The sequence below is a fragment of the Caretta caretta genome, chromosome 9 (assembly GCF_965140235.1).
Source record: "Caretta caretta isolate rCarCar2 chromosome 9, rCarCar1.hap1, whole genome shotgun sequence".
NCBI classification, from domain to species: domain Eukaryota; kingdom Metazoa; phylum Chordata; order Testudines; family Cheloniidae; genus Caretta; species Caretta caretta.
In genome coordinates, this window is record NC_134214.1 from 79,181,054 (window position 1) to 79,201,595 (window position 20,542).

Sequence of the window (20,542 nt, forward strand, 5' to 3'; positions counted from 1 at the left end):
TGACATCACCCTTCCCGGCTGCCACACGCCTACCTGGGGGAAGCCGTACACCGGGGGGAAGAGAGGAGGAGGAGGAGAGCTTAACCCTTTCCTGCCCCGGCCGGGGAGGAGGGCTGCTGCTGGGCTCTCAGCGGCCCAGTTTTGCCACTGACTCGCTCGGGGGCAAGTAGCGCAACCGCCTTCGGCCTCATCTTCCCCGTCTGTAAAAGGGGTCTGCTGCTGGCGTGCAGCGCGCTGAAGGGGAAGCCTTGGAGCAGGGCCGGGCCTTGCTGCCCCCTGGCTCTCATGGAGGGGAGCTACTTCCTAGTACAAAAAGCTGGGGCAGCTCATAGCCCTCAGGGGTCTGGGTTAGCCCAGCTTGCTAGGTGGAGATGTTGATCCTAAATCCCAGCCACCGCTGCTGGAAGGGGTGGAATGTGGCTGTAGGGAAAATCCCCAAGTAGGTTGCCTCCTGGCCAGCGTTCCCTGCTACCCAAACCATCTTATCACAAGATGGCTCCAGGCACAAGGGGCAGAATTCTTGCTGCCACAGCAAGTCTGCCAGGGGAAAAGCCCCCTTGGGATTCACCTGGTGGATCTGCAGAACAGTCCCAAGTCCTGGGCCCCAGAGTGAGGGAAGAGGATCCAGCACTGCACTTAGATCTGGCTTCAGGGATTGACATACCTTCTGCTGCTTTGGAGTGCAAGAGACTACTTGGATCCAGAATGCAAACAATGTTCTCTATAACTGAGGGCTGTGCTACCCTTAGCTCCAAGGCCAGATTCTCAACTTTAAGCTACCTTTGCACCTCCTATGTTCTGGGCTGGAGTCAGAGCCCAATGTAAATTAGAGCAGCCTCGGTACTGCTCTAATTTACACTGAATCTGTCCACAGCCCCCAAGAGTGTATCCCAGGGGGGAAATCTGCTATTTTAGATCTCATCATGTTGTCAGAGCAGCATACTTTACACCTCAGCACAGCAAAGCCTTAGGTTCCAAGGCTGAGGACCTAAGTTCTCCCACATGACAATGCAAAGCACAACTGCTAGGTCACTTAGCTGACCCACAAGCTCCTACTAGAAGAGTTTGTTTAAAAGGTGGAACACACATGCACACTCCTCACCCTTCGTGTTATCTCCCATTAGAATTGAGATAGAAAAGTCCAATTAGATCATCAGCCCTTGTCAATGCGAAGCTGCCCCACGTAGTGCATTCCTAAGGGTTTTGTCTGGTCCAAACATGAATAACTCCCTCAGTGAGAACTGTGTTCCCTAGTTCTGGTCCAATTGACCTCATTGTGACCTAAATTTTCCTTTGCTCACTCTCATCACTTTCTTTCTACTAATTGAAACCCACCTGAAAGAAACACAGTCAACTTAGAGTTAGACTCTAAAAAGGGGTTAATTTTTGACCAGCTCTACCTTCGAGCAAAAGGGCAATTGAGGGTGGAGGGGGAGTGCTGAAAATATGTTCTGGTTTTTGGCCAGCTCTAGCTTGAAGTAGTTTCAGGTCTATCAATACCCTTATGCCCCTCCAAAACCCTTGCGGGTTTGACAGTCACATTTTCCTATTTTTTAAAATGCTTTTCCCTCTGCACTGTAGCAGCGGGAGAGACTCTCACAAACAACTGATAGTACGGGGCAAAAATGACAAGCTAACTCACTACACAGGGAAACTAGTGAAGCTGTCAATACTCAAACTGCTAACAAGTTCAAAAAGCGGAAAACTGAATGAGAGAATGACGCTGTTCTGGGATCTTTCTGTTCTGGTCATACCAGGTGTCACTTGTAACAACAGTAAGTGCAAACTTTCAGAATTTTCGCTTGCATTTTGTTTTCACTCACTTGTGAATTTCTCAGAAATTTTCCTTTGGCGCTGAAACATCACATGCTTGGTAACAGGCCAAAGGTAAATGGGTTAGAAAATATTTCAGTCCCCAACCTGAAAACTGCCTATCTTAAAGAATTATTCAGATTTGTTTTGGGAAAACATACGATGTGGGGTGAGATTTTCAAAGCTTTCTGCAGAATTTTAACCACACAACTCCCTCTACAATGGATGAGTGTAGTGTGATAGAACTTCCACACTGCTCTGAAAATTCCAACCATGCTAAATAACCACCAACTTCCTTAAAAGTATAAGTAGAGCTGGGCAAATATTGTAAACAAATTTCCAAGTATTACTCCAGACTTTAAAAGAATTTGCTTTGACTGTAGTCACTTTCTGTGACTTTTCTAGCAAAACTAGTTTACTGATTAAAAAAAGGTTGAGAGGTAAATAGCAGTGTCCCCCCCAAGGATCTGAACGGGGACCGGTGCTGTTCAACATACTCATAAATGGTTTTGAAAAAGGGGTAAGCAGTGAGGGGGCAAAGTTTGCAGATGATACAAAATTATTCAAGATAGTGAAGTCCAAAGCTGACTGCGAAGAGTTCCAAAGGGATATTATAAAACTGGCTGACAAAATGGGAGGTGAAATTCAATGTTGATAAAACCAAGGTAATCCACACTGGAAAACATAATCCCAACTAGACATGCAAAATGACAGGTCTAGCTGTTACCACTCAAGAAAGAGATTGGAATCATTGTGGATACTTCTCTGAAAATATCTGCTCAGTGTGCAGCAGCAGTCAAAAAAGCTAACAGAATGTTAGGAACCATTAGTAAAGGAATAGATAAAACAAAATACCATAATGCTACTAAATAAATCCATGGTAAACCCACACCTTGAATACTGTGTGCAGTTCTGGTCACCTCATCTCAGAAAAGATATTAGAATAGGATAAAGTACAGAAAAGGACAAAAATTATTAGAGGTATTAGAGGAACAGCTTCCATACAAGATTAAAAAGACTGGTTTCAGAGTAACAGCCATGTTAGTCTGTATTTGCAAAAAGAAAAGGAGTACTTGTGGCACCTTAGTGACTAACCAATTTATTTGAGCATAAGCTTTCATGAGCTACAGCTCACTTCACCGGATGAAGTGAACTGTAGCTCACGAAAGCTTATGCTCAAATAAATTGGTTAGTCACTAAGGTGCCACAAGTACTCCTTTTCTTTTTATTAAAAAGACTGGGATTGTTCAATTTAGAAAAGAGAGAACTAAGGGTGGATATTATAGTTATAAACCCATTAACAGTCTGGAGAAAGTGTTATTTACCACTTCACATAACACCAGAACCAAAGGTCACCCAATGAAGTTAACAGGTTTAAAACAACAAAAGGAAATACTTCACATAATGCACAATTAGCCTGTGGAACTCATTGCCAGCGGGTGTTGTGAGGCCAAACGTATAAACCAGAGTTCAAAATTAAATAAGTTCATGAAGGACAAGTCTCCCAATGGCTCTTAGCCAAGATGGTTAGTGACACAGCCCCAGGCTTTGGGTGTCCCTAAACCTCTGCTAGAAGCGGAGACTGGATAACAAGGGATGGGTCACTCAATAAGTTGCCCTGTTCTCATTCCCTCTGAAGCATCTGGCACCAGCCCCTGTCAGAAGACAGGATACTGAACTAGATGGACCATTAGTATGATCTAGTAGGCCATTCTTATGTTCTTAGGAAAATAGGTTCTGTATTCTATTCCTAATTCCTGGGAGCATCAAATCCCCCTGACATATTCTTTGTTAGATTTAGTGACCTAATTTATCTATTTCTCCGTGTGATTCAAGATATCCTCAAAATAGTTTTCCCAGCTTGGAGACAAGGATTTTGCTCTTTACCCCTTCCCATCCTATCCGAAAATCACAAAAACATGGATTTCAAATACAGGCATTAGCAAAAAGCTTTTGACAGACTAATCTTGCTAACATTCCTTTTACTAATATGTAAAAAAAACAGCAGCTTGCTACCAAATAGCAAATACTCCATAATCATAGTCCTATCTTTAAATCTGTCTTAGCAAAAGCTGACAGGTGGGCAGAAGTTTAGTACTAATTGCGCAATTACTCTAATGTAATACTGATCATAAGATGCTGTGAGCCTAAAAGTGTCTTAAAATTATCACCCAAATGCAGTAATTATAACTCATTTGCTCAATTTTTCACCAAACCAGACCTTGCCAAGAGTAAAATTACATTAGTACTGAGCAATTACTGCAAAAATTGCAAAAGCAGGCAAGCTATTGTGTTTAAGAACTTTCAAGGACTGAAGAGAAGACTGGAAGAAGTCTCTTCCATCTCTATGATTTTCTGCAAGCAATTTTATCTGATGTTGTATTGTTATGCATCGCTTATGTTTTTTGTTGTTTTCTTTTTAAAAACAATTCCCATTTAATCCTCCTCCAGTGACTTAGCATTTTGTTTAAAAAATACCCTGTTCCTTTTAAAATAAAATCTCTCAACTCTCCCCTCAAAATACAATAAATGAAGTTACAGAAGGGGGAAAATTGATAGAATCCATACAGTCAAACTCATTCAAATGACAGAGAATCTAGCAAGCTGGTCATTGCAAAACTCTAAATTCCATGTACTGCATTTCACGGCAGAGATTATGCTCACAAAATAGACTTGGAATGAAAGAACAGGCTGACACATGTTTCTGAAGTCTTTCTTGGGAGGTGTGAAGGGGGACTGTGAAGCACAGAGATGCAAATATTCATTTCTGTTCTTTATTGAGGCAATTAAATAGTAATTTCTTTGTAAAGGTAATGCTGCCCCCCTGTGGCCACTTGGGCAAGAATATTTTTCAAGTAAATCAGATTTGACATTAACAGCATGGTACATTTTGGAGGGCAAGTAGCTAACCACTGCTTATTTAACACTGATAATCCACATATAGGCATGGCAGCACAGCAAGTAGGAAGCACATCAAGAAGGTAATATGTTTAGAGAGTGAAAAATGTGATTGTGTTGTTTCCCTAGTGCTAGCTCCCCAACAAGTGTGACTGGTACTCGGAATAGCATTCACACTTTGTAACCTGAGGATAAACCACTACAGGTATTATATAAGTACACCTTTAGGTAGCTGGCTCAAATCCAAGCCAGGCTGGAGTAGCTGAAAGTCCTCATCCGGTTATTATTACCTGCCAGGTCTTTGCAGGCTAATAAGTAAGCACATGCTATTGTTACTTCCTCCTAGTTCAGTACCTGATTCAAACACAGTAGCGATTAGACATATATGCATGTTTTGTGCCTGTTGCATGACCATTAACAACAGTTAGCCCCTCAGGAAGTAAGTAGTTCTTTGGCTGAAGGAATACAGCTCTTAAAAAGGTAATTTAGTTCCATATACAATTTTATCTGCTTGGAAGGGAAGTTACTAGAGGGCTAATCAATGCAGTAAGGAGATTCAGCATGAAGAGTGGATTACCTATGCCTTGTAACATCGCCTGTCTGTACAATCATGCAGTAAGAAATATCACTAATAGAAATGTGCATCTAAGAGATTATTAATCTTTTAAAACCCAATATGGATGAATTCATTCCCAAGTCTTTCATTAGAAATATGGGTAACACCAAATAATAGCTCAGTAAGTTATACTATACATTAGTGTTGGTATGTTTTCAAGTGAATAAGGGACAACAGCAAATTACTCCTGCAAGATAACTGAAACTAGGTTATTTGTTTCCTGATGTTCATACTGGTAGGGACCATGATCAGCTGCATTCAGGGACACTGAAAGTTTAGTAACCCTTTCACCTGAAGAAGCCTATGTGAGTGGACAGGTGTGAGAGGGGCACAGATTAAGCAGGAGCAGAACCAGTATGGATCAGATGGGAGTACAATTATTAAACCAACCCACAGAAGTGTTAACAGAGTGCCCTAATGGGAGCTGTGTTCCTCCCCTAATATAGGAGGTTTTTAGTACAGTGAATAGGATAAGTCCTGCTAGGACTTTTTCTCCCCTGCTTTGCACCTTGGTGTGTACACATGTGAAAACGGGGTGCAAAATACTACCATGTCAGAATTCACCAGTTACTTATACCCATGGGAGCATTTTACAAGCACAAAACCCAAGCCAATGGAGAAAGAAGAAGTGCTTCTTTCCCCATCCTTCCTTAATTCAGACCATCTTCCCTGAAGACCACATAAAACTCATGTTCCTTTGGACAAAGGCTGGATAGGATTTCCTTTAGAGCCTGTCACAAGAATGCTCTCGGCCCGATAGGTAGCTGCTGTGTTCCCTCCTAGGTCCTGATAGCTCAGGTTGCATAATGCTTACCATAAAGACTGTCCAAGTTGGTATTTAAAAAAATATTATAGAGAACTGCCAGCTAACATAGATCCTAGAGTGCAGTCAGCAGTACAGCACATACACTACTTTCAAACCACACACAGTGTCCTTTTCAGTATTTTAATATATTACTTTAAAATTTAACAAATAATTTACATGTTCTCTTTTTCACAGGTCCAGTAGGTATAAGGGAAGAAGACTGAACTCAATTCAGATTCAAAGGGGTTTTCAAAACGTACAAGTGACACTGCCAAAGTTTGAGTGGGAAAGAATACCGGTTTATGCATCAGAAGAGCATCTGCTTTCACTACAGAAAAATTATACATTTCATTAAGGCAAAAAGTCTACTCTACTCCCCACACCCTGACCTTCCCCTCTCCCCATCACCAGCGTTAAAATGGAAAAAGAGACACTGTTCCCCTTGGTAAGTAAGACAGCAAATGACCATATGCATCCTCAAACCATAAACAAATAAATATTGTGCTTATATGGATTAACTGTACACATTCTTTTGGAGGAATACAAAGATATAAGCCAGATACAATGGCTATATGATTTACAATCAGATAAGCATGTTGAAAGTAGATTTAGAACCACTCAATATATGTTACCACGGACTACTCATACAATGCTGCAATTTTGAAGGAACATAGTCAACTGGAATTAGTTTCTAAAGATAAATTAGAAGTAGGGGCAGGTGTTAAACCTGCCCACATTTGTGATTTTAGAGTTACATTTTCCTATTTTAAAATCCTTGACCTCCACCTAAATGCTGTGGAAACAATCAATTTAAACAGCGGTAAGCTAACTGTACACAAAATGCTGTCAAATTTTATTCAGCTACAGTCATATTTGTACCTGCTGTTAATAACAGAAAAAGCTTCAGACAGAAGTGTGATTTTTTTCAGTTGCTGGTATCCCTTTAAGTGTGTCCCCAAACCTCACAAAGAGAAGAATTGCTGCACAAACATAAAATTTCAATCATAACATTTTGTGAACAATACATGAAGAGTGCAAATCTTGTCTCTCCATCTGACAGATGAACATCTGTAGCTGAGTGCTTTAGCTGTCCACATATTAGTACGGAAACATTTTATCAGTAGAAACTTCAGGTTACCCATAACTATTTTAGGTGTATTTTAACTACAGCAAACATGAGTAATGTGTGCGTCTTGGATAAGTCACTCCAGAACACATACATTTCGGACATCACAATCAAACTCTTAAAATGGAAAGTCCTCAGGCTATAGTAATATCTTTGATCTATAATCAGTCAAGTTCCTGTTCACAAGAATCATAGAAAATTAGACTAATTTTAGCTTCTAGCTTTTATGAATTGAAATAAAAATCAACAGAAAGGAGCAACTATGGATCCATACAACTTGATGCCCATATTCAGGGCTGCTTGCCTTCTCAGCATATTTTTTCATAAGATAAGGCTTTGTTTACAAAAAGGGTTAGACTTTCCAAAATACAAACATTTCCCTTCCTCCTTCAATAGACCAAGACAGATATGCAGACAAGCTTCTTCAGAACAGAAGATAATGCTGTACAGAGAATTGTTTTTAAAGGGTTTTAATTTTTTTTTTTTTTTTGCATACTTGAAATACACTGGTATCATCAGGGGAATTTTAGTGCAGTTGGGTGGATTTACTGAAACAATGAACTGTAGCAACTAGAAGCAGTGATGGTTTTAAAAAAAAAATGTTGGTTTATTCAACTGGAAGCATGAAATTTCAGAATATATACAGTTCCTCACCTGCATCCTGTTGTACATGGCTATAGACTTTAAGGAGTTATGCTTTCTAAGCAGGTGTATCTGAATTTATAGACTTTACTGCTTTGAAAGGGAGCAGTTTCCACACTAAAGGAATTACTGCTACCAGCCAAAAGTTACACCTTCACTGTATAACCAGAACGTTTTCCCCTACCCCTTTTCACGTTAACGAAAAACCCTACAATGGCTACTTTTAAATGATTAAATCAACAAAAATAACCCTCCTCCTCCAGTCATAACCTAAGAGCAATATATTAATTCTCATAGAGCAAGCCACCTTGAAGCTCAGAAGTAAACAAAATAAAGCATGGAGGATTTTAAATCATGCTTCTCACAACATTTGTAGTTTAAATTAAAAACTCCTCTTTCCTGACCACTGTCCCCTCTCAAGGAGATATTGATAAATTACGTTATTTATTTTAAAGAAATTCATATCTAACAGTTTAAATCATAAGAGACACTGGAAAAAAAAATTCAGAAAAGACTGACTTTCTGGAAAGTGTGCACAACTAGGTTTTAATTATGTAATTCTTCCTCTTATGAACAATGCCATTGATCTTGATGAGAGTACTCATTTGAGTAGAGAAATGAGTAACTGGACCGAAAGAGTCTAATTTTAATGATCTAACAGATTTGCTATCTTTTTCACTTGCCTAAGATATTTGTTTTTAACATCTTATAAAGTGCACTTGATTTAACTGGACTGAAAAGGTGAACTGCACAGCTTTAAAAACAAATATACAAAGCCATTTCACATCCCATATCAGTAACAATTTGAGTATGAACTTAAAAATGCACCATTGCATATTTGAAATGCATCCTTTAATCTGAATACTTACAGCTCCCTCAGCAGCAAATGAATATAGCATAAGAAAGGCAGTAAATGAAGCTGTCTGCTCCGCAAACTCACTGATGTCAACTATTGCAGACAGGAAGAAGCAGGAGCCCCAGGTCTTCGCAGGGAGTAACTAAATCAGTTTTCTCCACAACCTTTGTGCCCGCCAAACATGAATCAATTTCTTACAATCTACAGTCAGTGATTTGGGATCCTAAACATGTGTGTATACGAGTGTTTAGAAAGAGATCTGCACTTTATATTTAAAAATAAAACTAAGTATATTTACATCAAATAGGATCTGACTAGTCAATTTCAGGACTATTTTGCATCTACTACTACATAAGAAAGCATGACATTATGTTCATCTTTAGAATTAACTATATATTTGAACAGCAACTTTTCCCCCCCTACCTCCACCCCAAGTTTTGATGTTTTGCAGCTCTCCTCATGTGTTGCTTACTATGCAACACAAATAACCTCTGTGTGACTCTCAAACAGTACCTATGCCAAATGTTATCTTTGTGTATCTGTATCAGCTTCTGCAGGTGTGGAACAGGCATGTACACGTAGCACATATTTGAAGGAAGATTCCATCCCCTTTTATAAATATTCAGTCTAAATATACAGAAGTTTCATATTTCCCCCTACCAAAAGCAGGAGCCATATGCACAAAATACTAACATTTACGTGGAAATGCCATCCCTCTAAACAACCAATAAGTTACTCTAAGCAATTAAGCACCAGATCCCCATACTAGTTCAGAGCAGCCAACACCTTCACTTATGGACCATTTAATTCATTCCTCCATCCTAAATATAACAACAGGTTTGAGTCCTTGTTTTGTATGCTAATCGGCAAACGTCTCAAGTACCAAAAATTCAGTTCACTCAGTAGGAATGCATTGCAGCGATGGTACACTGCTCTCCACCTGCCCAATTCTCTGTTCAAAAGTTGTAGAGTGATAGCTGAGCAATCAGTGCCATCACCTTCAAAGTAAAGAATCTGAAGCCTTCCTCTGGACTTTGACATTCTGATTTTGTGTTACCCAAAGGGGAATTCGTAAGTGTCCAGTGCAAACACCATCTCCTTGTGAAATTGTATGGATCAGTTAGTGTCACACTAGTATTTGAGACATTTAGTTTGTCTAAAATGACACACATGAAATGACTGAAGTGCATAAGTGCACAAGAGCAGTTTGCATCAGTGTGAACAGAAACAGCTCCCTTCAGACATGCTCTGACAATGAAACGAATGGAGCAAACATGCGTATTTTTGCTGAGACCTGAAATTTGATCTGAAAAGGAAAAATTATTGCCCGGGATGCACTTTGTATAGATTTCACCTCTTTGCACATCTAGGAAAGAGCCAGGATTTAGATACCCTTCTTCCCATGGGTCAGCAAATGTGTTCTATTATTCATAGGGCAATATGCAATTTTAAAGAGAACTCCAAGCATGAATGGGAATTCTGCTAAGCCAGACAGTTATTACCTAGTCTTCAGTTATCAATCTTCTTGAAGTTCCAAGATAGGATTTTATCCTCTCCATTCTCATGGAAACTGCCTTCCTTTGTCTGCATTCCTCTCTTCTCAGACTGGGCATTTTTTATTTATACTAAACAGCAGGATTAAATAAAATTCAGTAGCTGGATTTCAGTATCTTTCAAACAACTGGCTCCTTGTATATCTCAATCTTAGAAATGATGAATTCTTCAGCTCTCTGGCTTTATCCCATAGCCTGCTTTTTTACAGTATGCAAGATCTATGCATTGGAGATAAAGCCCACAAATTAACAGCAGTATTTATGAAAACTTCCAGTTCTCTGTGCAGTCTCTGTTGATCCCTCATCACTGATGTGTAAAGGTGAGAATCATCCAGCTGATAACAAAGTAGAAGAGGAAGATGGGGTAAACAACAAGAGCCTTGCGATTTGGAGGCTGGCTGTCTGCCAGAAAGGCTGTGGATGCTGGTGACAAAGAGAGAGAACACACTTGAAATGTGCACAAAGCTAAAAGATTTTCAAACTGAATCAGAAACCAATAAATGCTGCTAAATTAGGATCTCCTGTACATTTAAAGGTGAAGGGAAAAAGAGAAGACTCCTACATTTTGTGCTGAAGACATTTCTCCCCCTCACCACTTGTATGTCTTCCTTTATCAGTTGGAAAGGAAACATTTAGAGGATGTTACATGCCAGGCAACATATTTTCAAAATAAGACTGGCACAAATACTGCAAAAATGTTTACATTAAATAAGTGTTTTCCAGTGGTATTTAACATGGGGACTTTATTTCCTGGTCTAATACTCCTATGTTGGTGTAATATACTGTTCTTCTTCTCTTCAAAAGCAACATATTATAGCAACCCTTCCTCCAGGCAAGAAATGCTAACTGCAGAGCAAATGTGAGTCCATCAACATGGCTTTGACCATGAGCATCAGCTGGGACATGGGGAAGGGCAGACTCCCTTTCACCTCAAGGGCTGAGAGTGCTGCTTCCACAAAACCTCACCAACTTAGAGAACCCAAACCATGATCTCTTCTTGACCCATGCCACCAGCAGACTGCCTGGCAGGCCCACCTTTCTTAACAGAAAAAGGACTAAACTCTTAATTCCTTTGCATCCATGATACAGTTCTGTTGCCAAAACTTCCTTACCTAGGGTTGACCAGCCAAACATAGCCATCACTACAACAAGTCGCACAATGAAGCTGACAGTCCCCGAGCTTGCTAGTAGTACCAGCCTGCACACGAGCATAGCCACTGTCAGAGGCAGGACACAGTAACCCAGGACACAAAGGCTCTGAAAAAAAGATCTAGAAGGGGGCAAAGGGAGATGGAGGAAGACAGACAAGGAAGTTGTGTCTAAGTAACAAAAATGTTACTCCACACACTAGAGCATTTTCATTGCTATTGTTCATATGGATACTCACATGGTTCCTCCAAGCAGTTTTGAGTTTAGTGTAATGACAACTGCTCCAAACCAGATGATAACAAAGACCTCAGCAAACTGGGGACCTCCATCTTCTTTACTGTCTGCTGACCCTCCCTGAAGCATCCTGAGGCAGAGAACAGAGCAAAATACTAGATGATCACAGGGCAGTAACTTTATTTCATGTTTTATTTCTAACAGCTATATTAAGCCTAAGAGATGATGACTCTCAGGTAGGTTGGAGTCAAATTTCTCTTTGTTTATTATTTATCATGTTTATAGCATGATCAGTTCTGTACAAAAGAGAAGACGACAACTCCTGCCCCATGGAGTTTATAGTGCAAGTTAGACAAACAAAGATACTTCAGTAATACAATGATGGAGGCCATACAACAGTGGATGGTCAAAGGAAGGTCATATCTTAAAGTGGTATGGAGGATTTGTTTATTTTTAAAACAGATTTGGATGCACTGCTTACTTTGAGAGATTACCAACAGATAGATTAAGAAAGGTTTTGAATGAGACAGAACTGATGTACAAAGCTAAGGAAAGTCAGAAGGGCAGCACAGAAGAAGGTATGAATGTGGTAGTAATGGACTTTGTCCCATAGATCAACAAGCACTTTCCAAAGGTGGGTTTTATTCCCATTTTACAAGTGATTTACCCAAGGAGAAACAATGAGTTAGTAGAGTTACAAGCAACAGAACTCAAGTCTCCTGATTTGGAATCCTGAGTTCTATCCACTGAACCACAATACGAGGGACTAAAAGTGAGGCTTGGACAGATGAAACAAACGTGACCGAATTGAAAGGTATGCCATTTAAAAAAAAAAATCATTTCTCTAAAAGATTTTACCTACAACTGTTACGTGTAATACCCAAGATTACAACAACTGAAAGATGAGAAAAATTAGTTAATTTGCTCCACAGGTTCTTTACTTTGTGCAGTTGACAGTACTTTATGTCTAATCAATTTCTGTTTTGTTGATGTAGATCTTTTGCATTACCACTTTTTTTAAAAAAATAGGAAACTGCAACTTAAAAAAAACCCAACAAATTGGCCAGGGAGACTCAGGAGCAGGTGTAACTAGAGTAATTGGAATGAGGATCACAAAGGTTTTATTACACTGTTCTGGCAGCATAAGGATGCCTTAGTGTAAATGAGAATCTGAAGTACATATATTTAGATTACTATTACTTTACCCCTATTACTTTAGTAGCCAAGCACCTTACAATCTTTAATGTATTTATCCTCACAACATTCCTGCAAAGTAGTGAAATACTATTAACTATCTTAAGGTGGAGAAATGAGACACAGAGACTAAGTGACATGCCCAAGGTCACACAAGCAAAGCAAGGAATTGAACCTGGATCTAAAGATAAAAAGGAGAGGTCAGAGATGGAAGACAGGTAACCGCCACCATTTTGGCTGTCACCAGGGACTGAACCATGGATTTCTGAAAAATTTGCAGAGTATCGTTCTGGACAGTGCCTTTTACTATGTTTGTACAGTGCCTATCACAAGGGGGCCCTAATCTGGTTGAGGCTTCTAGGTGCCACTGCAATATAAATAGCAATGTCAAAACTACTTTCAATATTACTAGATGTCAAGTAGATTGTGCTCTTTCAACACAGTTCGAATCTGATAGGGAATATACTGAAGACAGTATCTGATACACACTTTTTAGTTCCAGATGCCTTCAGATCATTTAAAGTAACTTACTTTTGGGGGTAAATTAATTCCTACCTCATTGGAATGAGGAAAATAATTAGTGTTCACAATACTTTGCAGATATGAAATGCTAAGTGATGTATTCTTACAGTATTGCTACATTAAACATGTATTCTGCAGTAGGACCCAGAAGGCCTAATCCAGATTGGGGTCACATTGTGTTGTATGCCTAGCTCATACATGGTCCATACCCTGAAAAAATTACAGCCAAGATGACAAGTTAAATGAATGGAGGAAGACAGTCAACTATATACAATTTTTATGTACATGCACATTTATTTTACCATAGATAAAAAGTAAATTATCCTCATGGTGGGTTTGTTTGTTTTTTCCAACACACAACATTGGTCAGGTGAAAAGGGGAAGTGTCGATAGCTATAGCTTCCAGACCATTAGTACAACTCATGGATGACTTAGTACTGCAGCTGTATATATAAAAGGAAAAGTGATATAGTAACTAGGTTTTTTTTAGAATAGTATCCAACAGTTATACCTTATGGATCATCACTCATTGCTGCAAAAGTTAAGGATGGTGTTATTTTAACCAGGAGAATCAAAGCCTTGCTCTTGTTTGTCTTTTTATATACCCATACAGATTTAAAACTGACTGCCTTAGGGATCTATAACTCAACCATGTTGTGCAAGGTGCAAATAGAAACTTCTTCTAATATATAAGCTTGCCCCATGGGATAGTGCCTCCTGATTCAACCATGCTAACAGCATTTTAAAAGTCAAAAGAAGAGATTAAGGCTTTCATGCTTTACAATTATGCAGCAAAATAAAAACAATTGAGCAGACTTTCAGTAGCGTAAGTTTGCTTTGGAACTGCCCTCAGTTGTATTTTGAAATGACAAATGGGTAACAAAAAAAAAATAATAAACCCAGAGTTTTCATATCACATGAGTGTCTCGGTGTGGATGAGGAACAAAGCTTGCATTTCTCTTTCTGGATAACGCATATAAAATGCGGAACATTTAGCCCAAAGAATACTTGCTGTACACACTAAAATCAAGAATTACCAGGACCTCTGTAGTTTTCAATATAATTTATCCCCAAGACAGCAGGGCTAGACAGGAATAATTTATTACCTACATTTACCCTAAAATCCCAAATAAAAAGAGAGGCCCTTAATAAGTTTAGGGTTTTAGAGAGTCAATTGCTCATATAAGTTTCACCATTAATATCTGTAGCACACCAGCCTAAGCACTAGAGTAACCTGACCATGACATGTCAGAAATTCCCTCCACCATTCACACATAGAAAGATAACAGGTACTTACAGTGCAAGTGACACACACAGCACCAAAGGACCCCAAAGATCCCCTGTAGAGAAAGAAACAGAATGACATCAGATACTGATGTTCAGAACAGTATCTCTCTAGCAAAAAAGAGGATTAAAGCAGCCCAGTGTACCCCTTTTCCAGTTCCCAATCCCAAAATTGTCATAGCTAACATGTGGTGTCATATACTGTATATAAAGATGCATTCAAATTAAGAACGTCTGGATTCATTCTGATAAACAGTTCACTTTAAAGAGATGTTAGTGTTGTTCTGCCTCTTCACACAACTGTCTCATTTGCTTTTGTTATTCTGTATCTTGCAGAGAAATAACATATGGCTATTCTATTTTCCAGACATTTCATTAAAGCAAAGACTTTGTCCAACCGATGCAGTGACTTTTAGGAATATTTGTCTTGTAATGTTGGTCTTCCCAAGATTTAAAAAATCTGATACGTACAGTCTCTAAGGAGCGCGCTGCTCTTTTTGGGATACATGACATGCACAAATTTCTTTCCAACTGCCTTTAGATCTCGCATCTGAAACACACAAATGACATCTCTAGTACACCATTTCACAGGTATTAAAGTGTTAACAAAATGAAGGGGGAAATACTTTTGCAAGCTATAAATCATAACACAGCACTGATATTAAATCAAGAGATATTTGGGTCAAATGCTTTCTATAGCATGCCTTATAATGGTATAAAAATTAGATTCACAGCAACCAATAACTGGATAATAGTCCCAGTGCATGAAATTAGCTAGATTCCTCTTTTCATAACATCCAGCTAATAATGTTATTTGTTTGCTGCTCCAAGAGGAGATTTCATTATCTGGCTAATTCCTCATCCCCGCTTGATGCCCTGGCAACTACAGAAATTTTCAGTGGGTCACAGAGAACAAATTTGAGGATTTTTATGTTTGTAATTCAGATTCCTTGCCCAAAAGAGTTTGTTTTGTAAAATTTTGAATTTTAAAATTTACAACCAATTACAAAGCAAGAAAACCAACATTTCTTGTGGTATTTCGCCCAAGAGATCAGAAAAACTTCACGTGTTATCACAGACACAGTAAAGCAGTTGTTTTCAACCTTCTTTCATTTGCAGACCCCAAAAAATTTCAAATGGAGGTGCAGACCCCTTTGGAAATTTTAGACATAGGCTGCGGACCCCCAAGGGTCCACAGCCCACAAGTTGAAAACCACTGCAGTAAGGGATACAAAACTCACAATAGTATCTTTAACAGGTTCATCCAATGTGGAGTAGTCTTCATCAGGGGAGTGAGATCCAACAGGAACTGTGATCTCCCCTTCCACTGGAATGTCTTCTGATATTGACACATCTGAGAGACCTGCAAACTAATCAGTTTTTTAACGTTTTTTTAATACGGAAAATAGCTGATGTTTGCCTAGGAATTTTTGTGCAGAGTATAAAGAGAGTAATGAGCAATCTACTTTACAAAAAGAATATTTAAATAAGTATTCTAGTAGCAGCCTCCCTATTTCAAACAATTCACAACTAAGAGGCAAGCCACAATGTGTGAGCAGGAGGGACCATAATTACAATCAAAGGTTATTTTCTTCTCCTATCAATAAATCCCAAGTACTCCCTCCCGTTACCTTATGACTTGTGTTTGTCCTTATTTACACTGTAAGCTCTCTGGGTCAGGCTACAAGATTTGTCTATGTCCTGTAAAGAGCTGTGTACATTGATGGTGCTATATAATTTTATAATATTGACAGCAATGCATTTATCACAGCAGGAAAGCAGGGACCACTGTGAAGTGAACAATATACACATATCCATATCCCTAACATATACTACAGAGATGAAGCACCAAATGAAAGTGTATGTGGTGAATAATACATTTCTCCACCACCAACAGCAGTAACAGGATTTTTACACCTATTGTTGAATGATGCAAGCAAATAAGGAGTAGCCTGGTCTGCTCTGAAGGGAAGCCTGTTCAGGAGAGCCTATAAAGGGATCTGCAAAGTGCCCGAGGAAAGTTTCTAAAATAACACTATTGCTGTGCTTGACTCTAGCATCTATCATGGGGGTGGGGGGGGGGGAGAAGAGTGGTAATTATTTAAGCCTTCCCCCTCATCCCCTCTACGCCCATGAGTTAGTGCAACTGTCTCCAAGTTACAGGTGAAGAAACTGAGGCACGGAAAAACAGAGTGGCTTTCCCAAGGTCTCTCAGAAAGTCAGTGGCAGAAATGGGAAACACACCTGCCCCATTCGAACCACTGGACTCCTCTTTCCCCCAATCCCAGGACAAACCCCAGGAATCCATGAGCCATCCACAACCTCTAGACCCTCCCCCTCAGCTCAACCACTGAGCTGAACCCCACGCCCCAGCCAGGAACAGAACCCAGGAGTCCGGGCACCCCCCTTCTCAGCTCTGGCCCCTCCACCCAGGCGTGGCGGTGCTGGGTCTCCCCCATACCTCCCACCGCCGGGAGGGGTCGGGCCACGCCCCGACTCCTTTCTTACCAGCGGTTTCGCAGCTCCCCCAGACCTACTCTCCTCTGCCTCCGCCATCTTGGCCCCGCTACCCCGGCTGCTGTTGATGCGACGTGGAGACGGATCCACTACGTCATCGGTCCGCGCAGCGCGCGTAGAGATTGCGTCACTCGCCCGAGTATCCATGGCAACGCCGGACCCAGCCGCCTGAAGGGCGGCTGGCGGCACAGCCCAGACTTAAAAGGACAGACGCAGCCGACTCAAGTGGGGGAAGGGGACAGAGCGCAGAGCCTCAGCTCTTAAAGGGCCACACGCACCGTGACAAAGGAGAGTTCTCAGTTTCTGGCATTAACCCCCCCCCGCCACACACACACACAAACAAACACACACACACACACACATTCAGGGGCACGATCCCCGCATGTAGGGTCTGCAGGGAAGCTGTCTATAGGCACATGCAATGCAAGGTACCCTTGGGTCCCCCACTCTAATCTGCGATTCTCAGGGCCCTACCTCTGTGGGGCCCTTTGCAGGTCACAAGCCAGCTGGATGTCCTGCCTGCCTGCCCGAGAGGGGAAGGCAGCTCACTCCTCCCTGTGCACACTCTTCCCACTTCGGATACAGCACTGGGGGGACTGCAATCTATCTGGGGTCCGAGTGTCCCGCAGGGGAGAGCAGAGAAAGTGGGGGTGCCTTGGAATCGGGACAGGCAGCTTGGCACGCAACAGCAATGCCATACTCTGTGCTGGATGAGGTGTGTCAGGATGAAATGACCCACACATCAGCAAGAGCTGGGGTTGAGAAGGACATAGTGGAAAGATTCATGCCTTGTATTATCCACCCAGCTATTTCGAGTGCCCGTCACCGCAGCATCCCACCCACATAAGTGATTTTCTCCGACCCTCATAAGTGTCCCTGGCTTCCTAAGTCTTTATATAGGTTATAGAGAATTCCCTAATGGCGGCTCTTTCTTGAAAGCTGATCTGGAAGGCCTCCATCTCTAGGGATAAGAGACATTCAGGTTCCACGATCCTTTGACCTTGACCTCTGTTCTGTGTCAGCCCTCAGTCGGATCAATTAATACCAGTTATGGTGGTGGTTGTTTGTGATGTGGACACCTGTTCCCTAGGATTTGGGCTCAGACCAATCAAAAATATTACAGAGATTTTAAAGTTGTTTGGATGTTTAAAAATATGTAAATAAATGGACAAACCCTGTCAATAAAAATAAGTTTCCACGTTGCTTTATCCTCTATAATCAAATCATCATGCTCAAAGAGTGGGTTGAGAGATTTGTGCTCAAATTTTGGCTAGTAGGCTACAAGTGAAGATGTGTCATTTGTCTAGTCCCAATTCATGCATATTACTAAAACAGAATTTGTCTTGATTAATAGTCTCTGTGAAGTGTAAGATTGGCACAAGAACATCAGGAAATCTGTATGTCTGGATAGCTGCCTTGGAAGAGCTGCATGTGGGGGCCTATGACTGGAATAGGAAGGTGGCAGGTCAGGACTGAATTTGCATCAGCAGAATGTAAAAGAAGTCCATGTGTGTTGTCCTTGGCTAAAATCCATGCTATCAGTCCCTCAGTGTCAGCAGCAATAAATTCAGTCACAGTTTTTAAATGAGATGTTATTAACCAGTTTCCTTCCTATTTTAGTAATAGCACAACAGTTAGAAGAGGAACCTTATTGTTTAATATGTAAACAAACATTCTTCCATATTACTCTAAAGAGTGTTTGTTTGAAGTTCCAGGCTACATTGACAAAAAGAAGATGAAAACATCAACATTTTGACCTTAAGATAAGTCTCTAGGGCCAATGTGCTTGTAGATCATCTTCTCTTGTTAATATAACCTGCAAAATATTAAAGAACTGTGCAGATCAACATGAAAGAATAAGTGAGATTTTATTAAGCAGCTTTAATAGTATTTAAGTACATTCAGACTCTAATATGATTTTATTATTCTGATCTGTTCAGAGCATGTTGGTGGAAAAGAAGGAAGATTTAGTTTTACCAATTAATAAGTTTCCTTGACTTTTTAAGGGGATAAACGTGTTCTGCATTAACAGAAAACAAAAAAGAGGAATGAAGAAGAGGACACATAATCACATATTTGTATAAATTGGAAACATATTGTATCCCTCTTGGTCCTCATGAAGAAGTGTGCACAGTAGACATAGTATGGAGATTTTATCAGTATAAAATAAAAGTTCTCATGTTTTATCTTGTTCTAAACAAGACATTTGAATGAAACAATGAGGATTAAATTGTTAATTTTTCTAAACAGAAAATCAGTATAAAATGACTTGCAGATTATATGAGCAAAACCAACACTCCTATCTACAGTTGCTAATAAAAGTGTACAGATTACAGGAATTTAGGATAAAGGTTTTAGCCCTGCTAGTTTGCTGATTTAAAGGGACATGCTTTTTTAAACTTAAATGCTCAAGCCAATAATAAAAGAAAAAGTTGTGACTGAAAATAGAGTTTGTGGCTCCAATCCTGCAAAGATTTATCTCACATGCTTAATTTTATGCATTGTGCCTAACTTCATTGAGATCACTCACAGAACATAAAGTTTATGCTTAGCACATGCATAAATTTATGCATAGCATATGCATAAATCTCCACAAAATAGTCTTTTTGTGAGGGTCCCAGGTGTGGTTTAGCAGTCACACAGCCCCACTTTAGGGTACATTACTAGGGGCCAAGGTAAATCACAGTAGACAACACTGATCACTCAATCTGAGTTTTTGCTCAGTCCATGCTACTTCGTCCCTTCAGTGCCGGATTCTCTGGAAGAACAGCCCCTTGGAGCTACTGGGTGGCGCTTGGAACCTCTTCACTCACTCACATACACAATACAGATCCTGCGGAAAGAAAAACTACACCTCCCAGGCAGCCGTGCATGCGCCACCCGGAGGAGGGAGTGGTGCTCCTGCGGGATTTATTGTGGTTCAGTTTCCGCAGCAGCTGCCTTGCCTCTATTGTGTCTCCTCCCTCTTGCCTCCCTGGATGCTGCCTGCAGAGTGTGAGGCTACATTAACAACAACGTGTTAACCCTTGAGGGCTCAGCCACGTGCAGGCAGCTAGAGCGAGGAAGAGTCCACAAGAGATGCTAGCTCGTCAAGCAGAAGAGATTTCCTCCAGCAGCACCAAGGCATTCCCTGGGGAATACCCCGTCTGAGAGCAGTACGGTTGCTTGTGGCGCTCATGAGCAGCTCCCCGGACAATCCTCTCTGAATAGACTGCAGGGAGATGTGGGGAAAGGGGAGCTGCTGCTAACGTGTGAGCAAGAAACAGAAGGGGCTCAAGGAGCTGAAATAGGACAGTGTCCCCGTGGAAGTCTGTTTTAAATGTAATGCTCAGGG

The 20,542-nt window shown here is 40.6% G+C and overlaps 2 protein-coding genes across 2 annotated transcripts in view; one reads left to right on the top strand and one right to left on the bottom strand.

The window, feature by feature from the left end:
* Positions 1–6,258: 6,258 nt before the first annotated feature.
* On the bottom strand, positions 6,259–17,355 carry YIPF6 (Yip1 domain family member 6). The gene is made up of 7 exons (XM_048865038.2): positions 17,200–17,355; positions 15,933–16,061; positions 15,163–15,241; positions 14,705–14,747; positions 11,696–11,821; positions 11,421–11,578; positions 6,259–10,731 (listed from the first exon to the last, which is right to left on the bottom strand). Exons 1-7 carry the CDS (start codon positions 17,353–17,355, stop codon positions 10,613–10,615), a joined length of 810 nt encoding a protein of 269 aa, XP_048720995.1. The 3' UTR covers positions 6,259–10,612.
* A 3,043-nt stretch (positions 17,356–20,398) lies between these two features.
* The window catches only part of OPHN1 (oligophrenin 1), a 124,055-nt gene continuing 123,911 nt past the window's right edge, over positions 20,399–20,542 (top strand). Inside the window, exon 1 of the mRNA XM_048863528.2 lies at positions 20,399–20,529. The gene's annotated coding sequence lies outside the window, so the exon portion shown is untranslated. The remainder of the gene's footprint in view (positions 20,530–20,542) is intronic.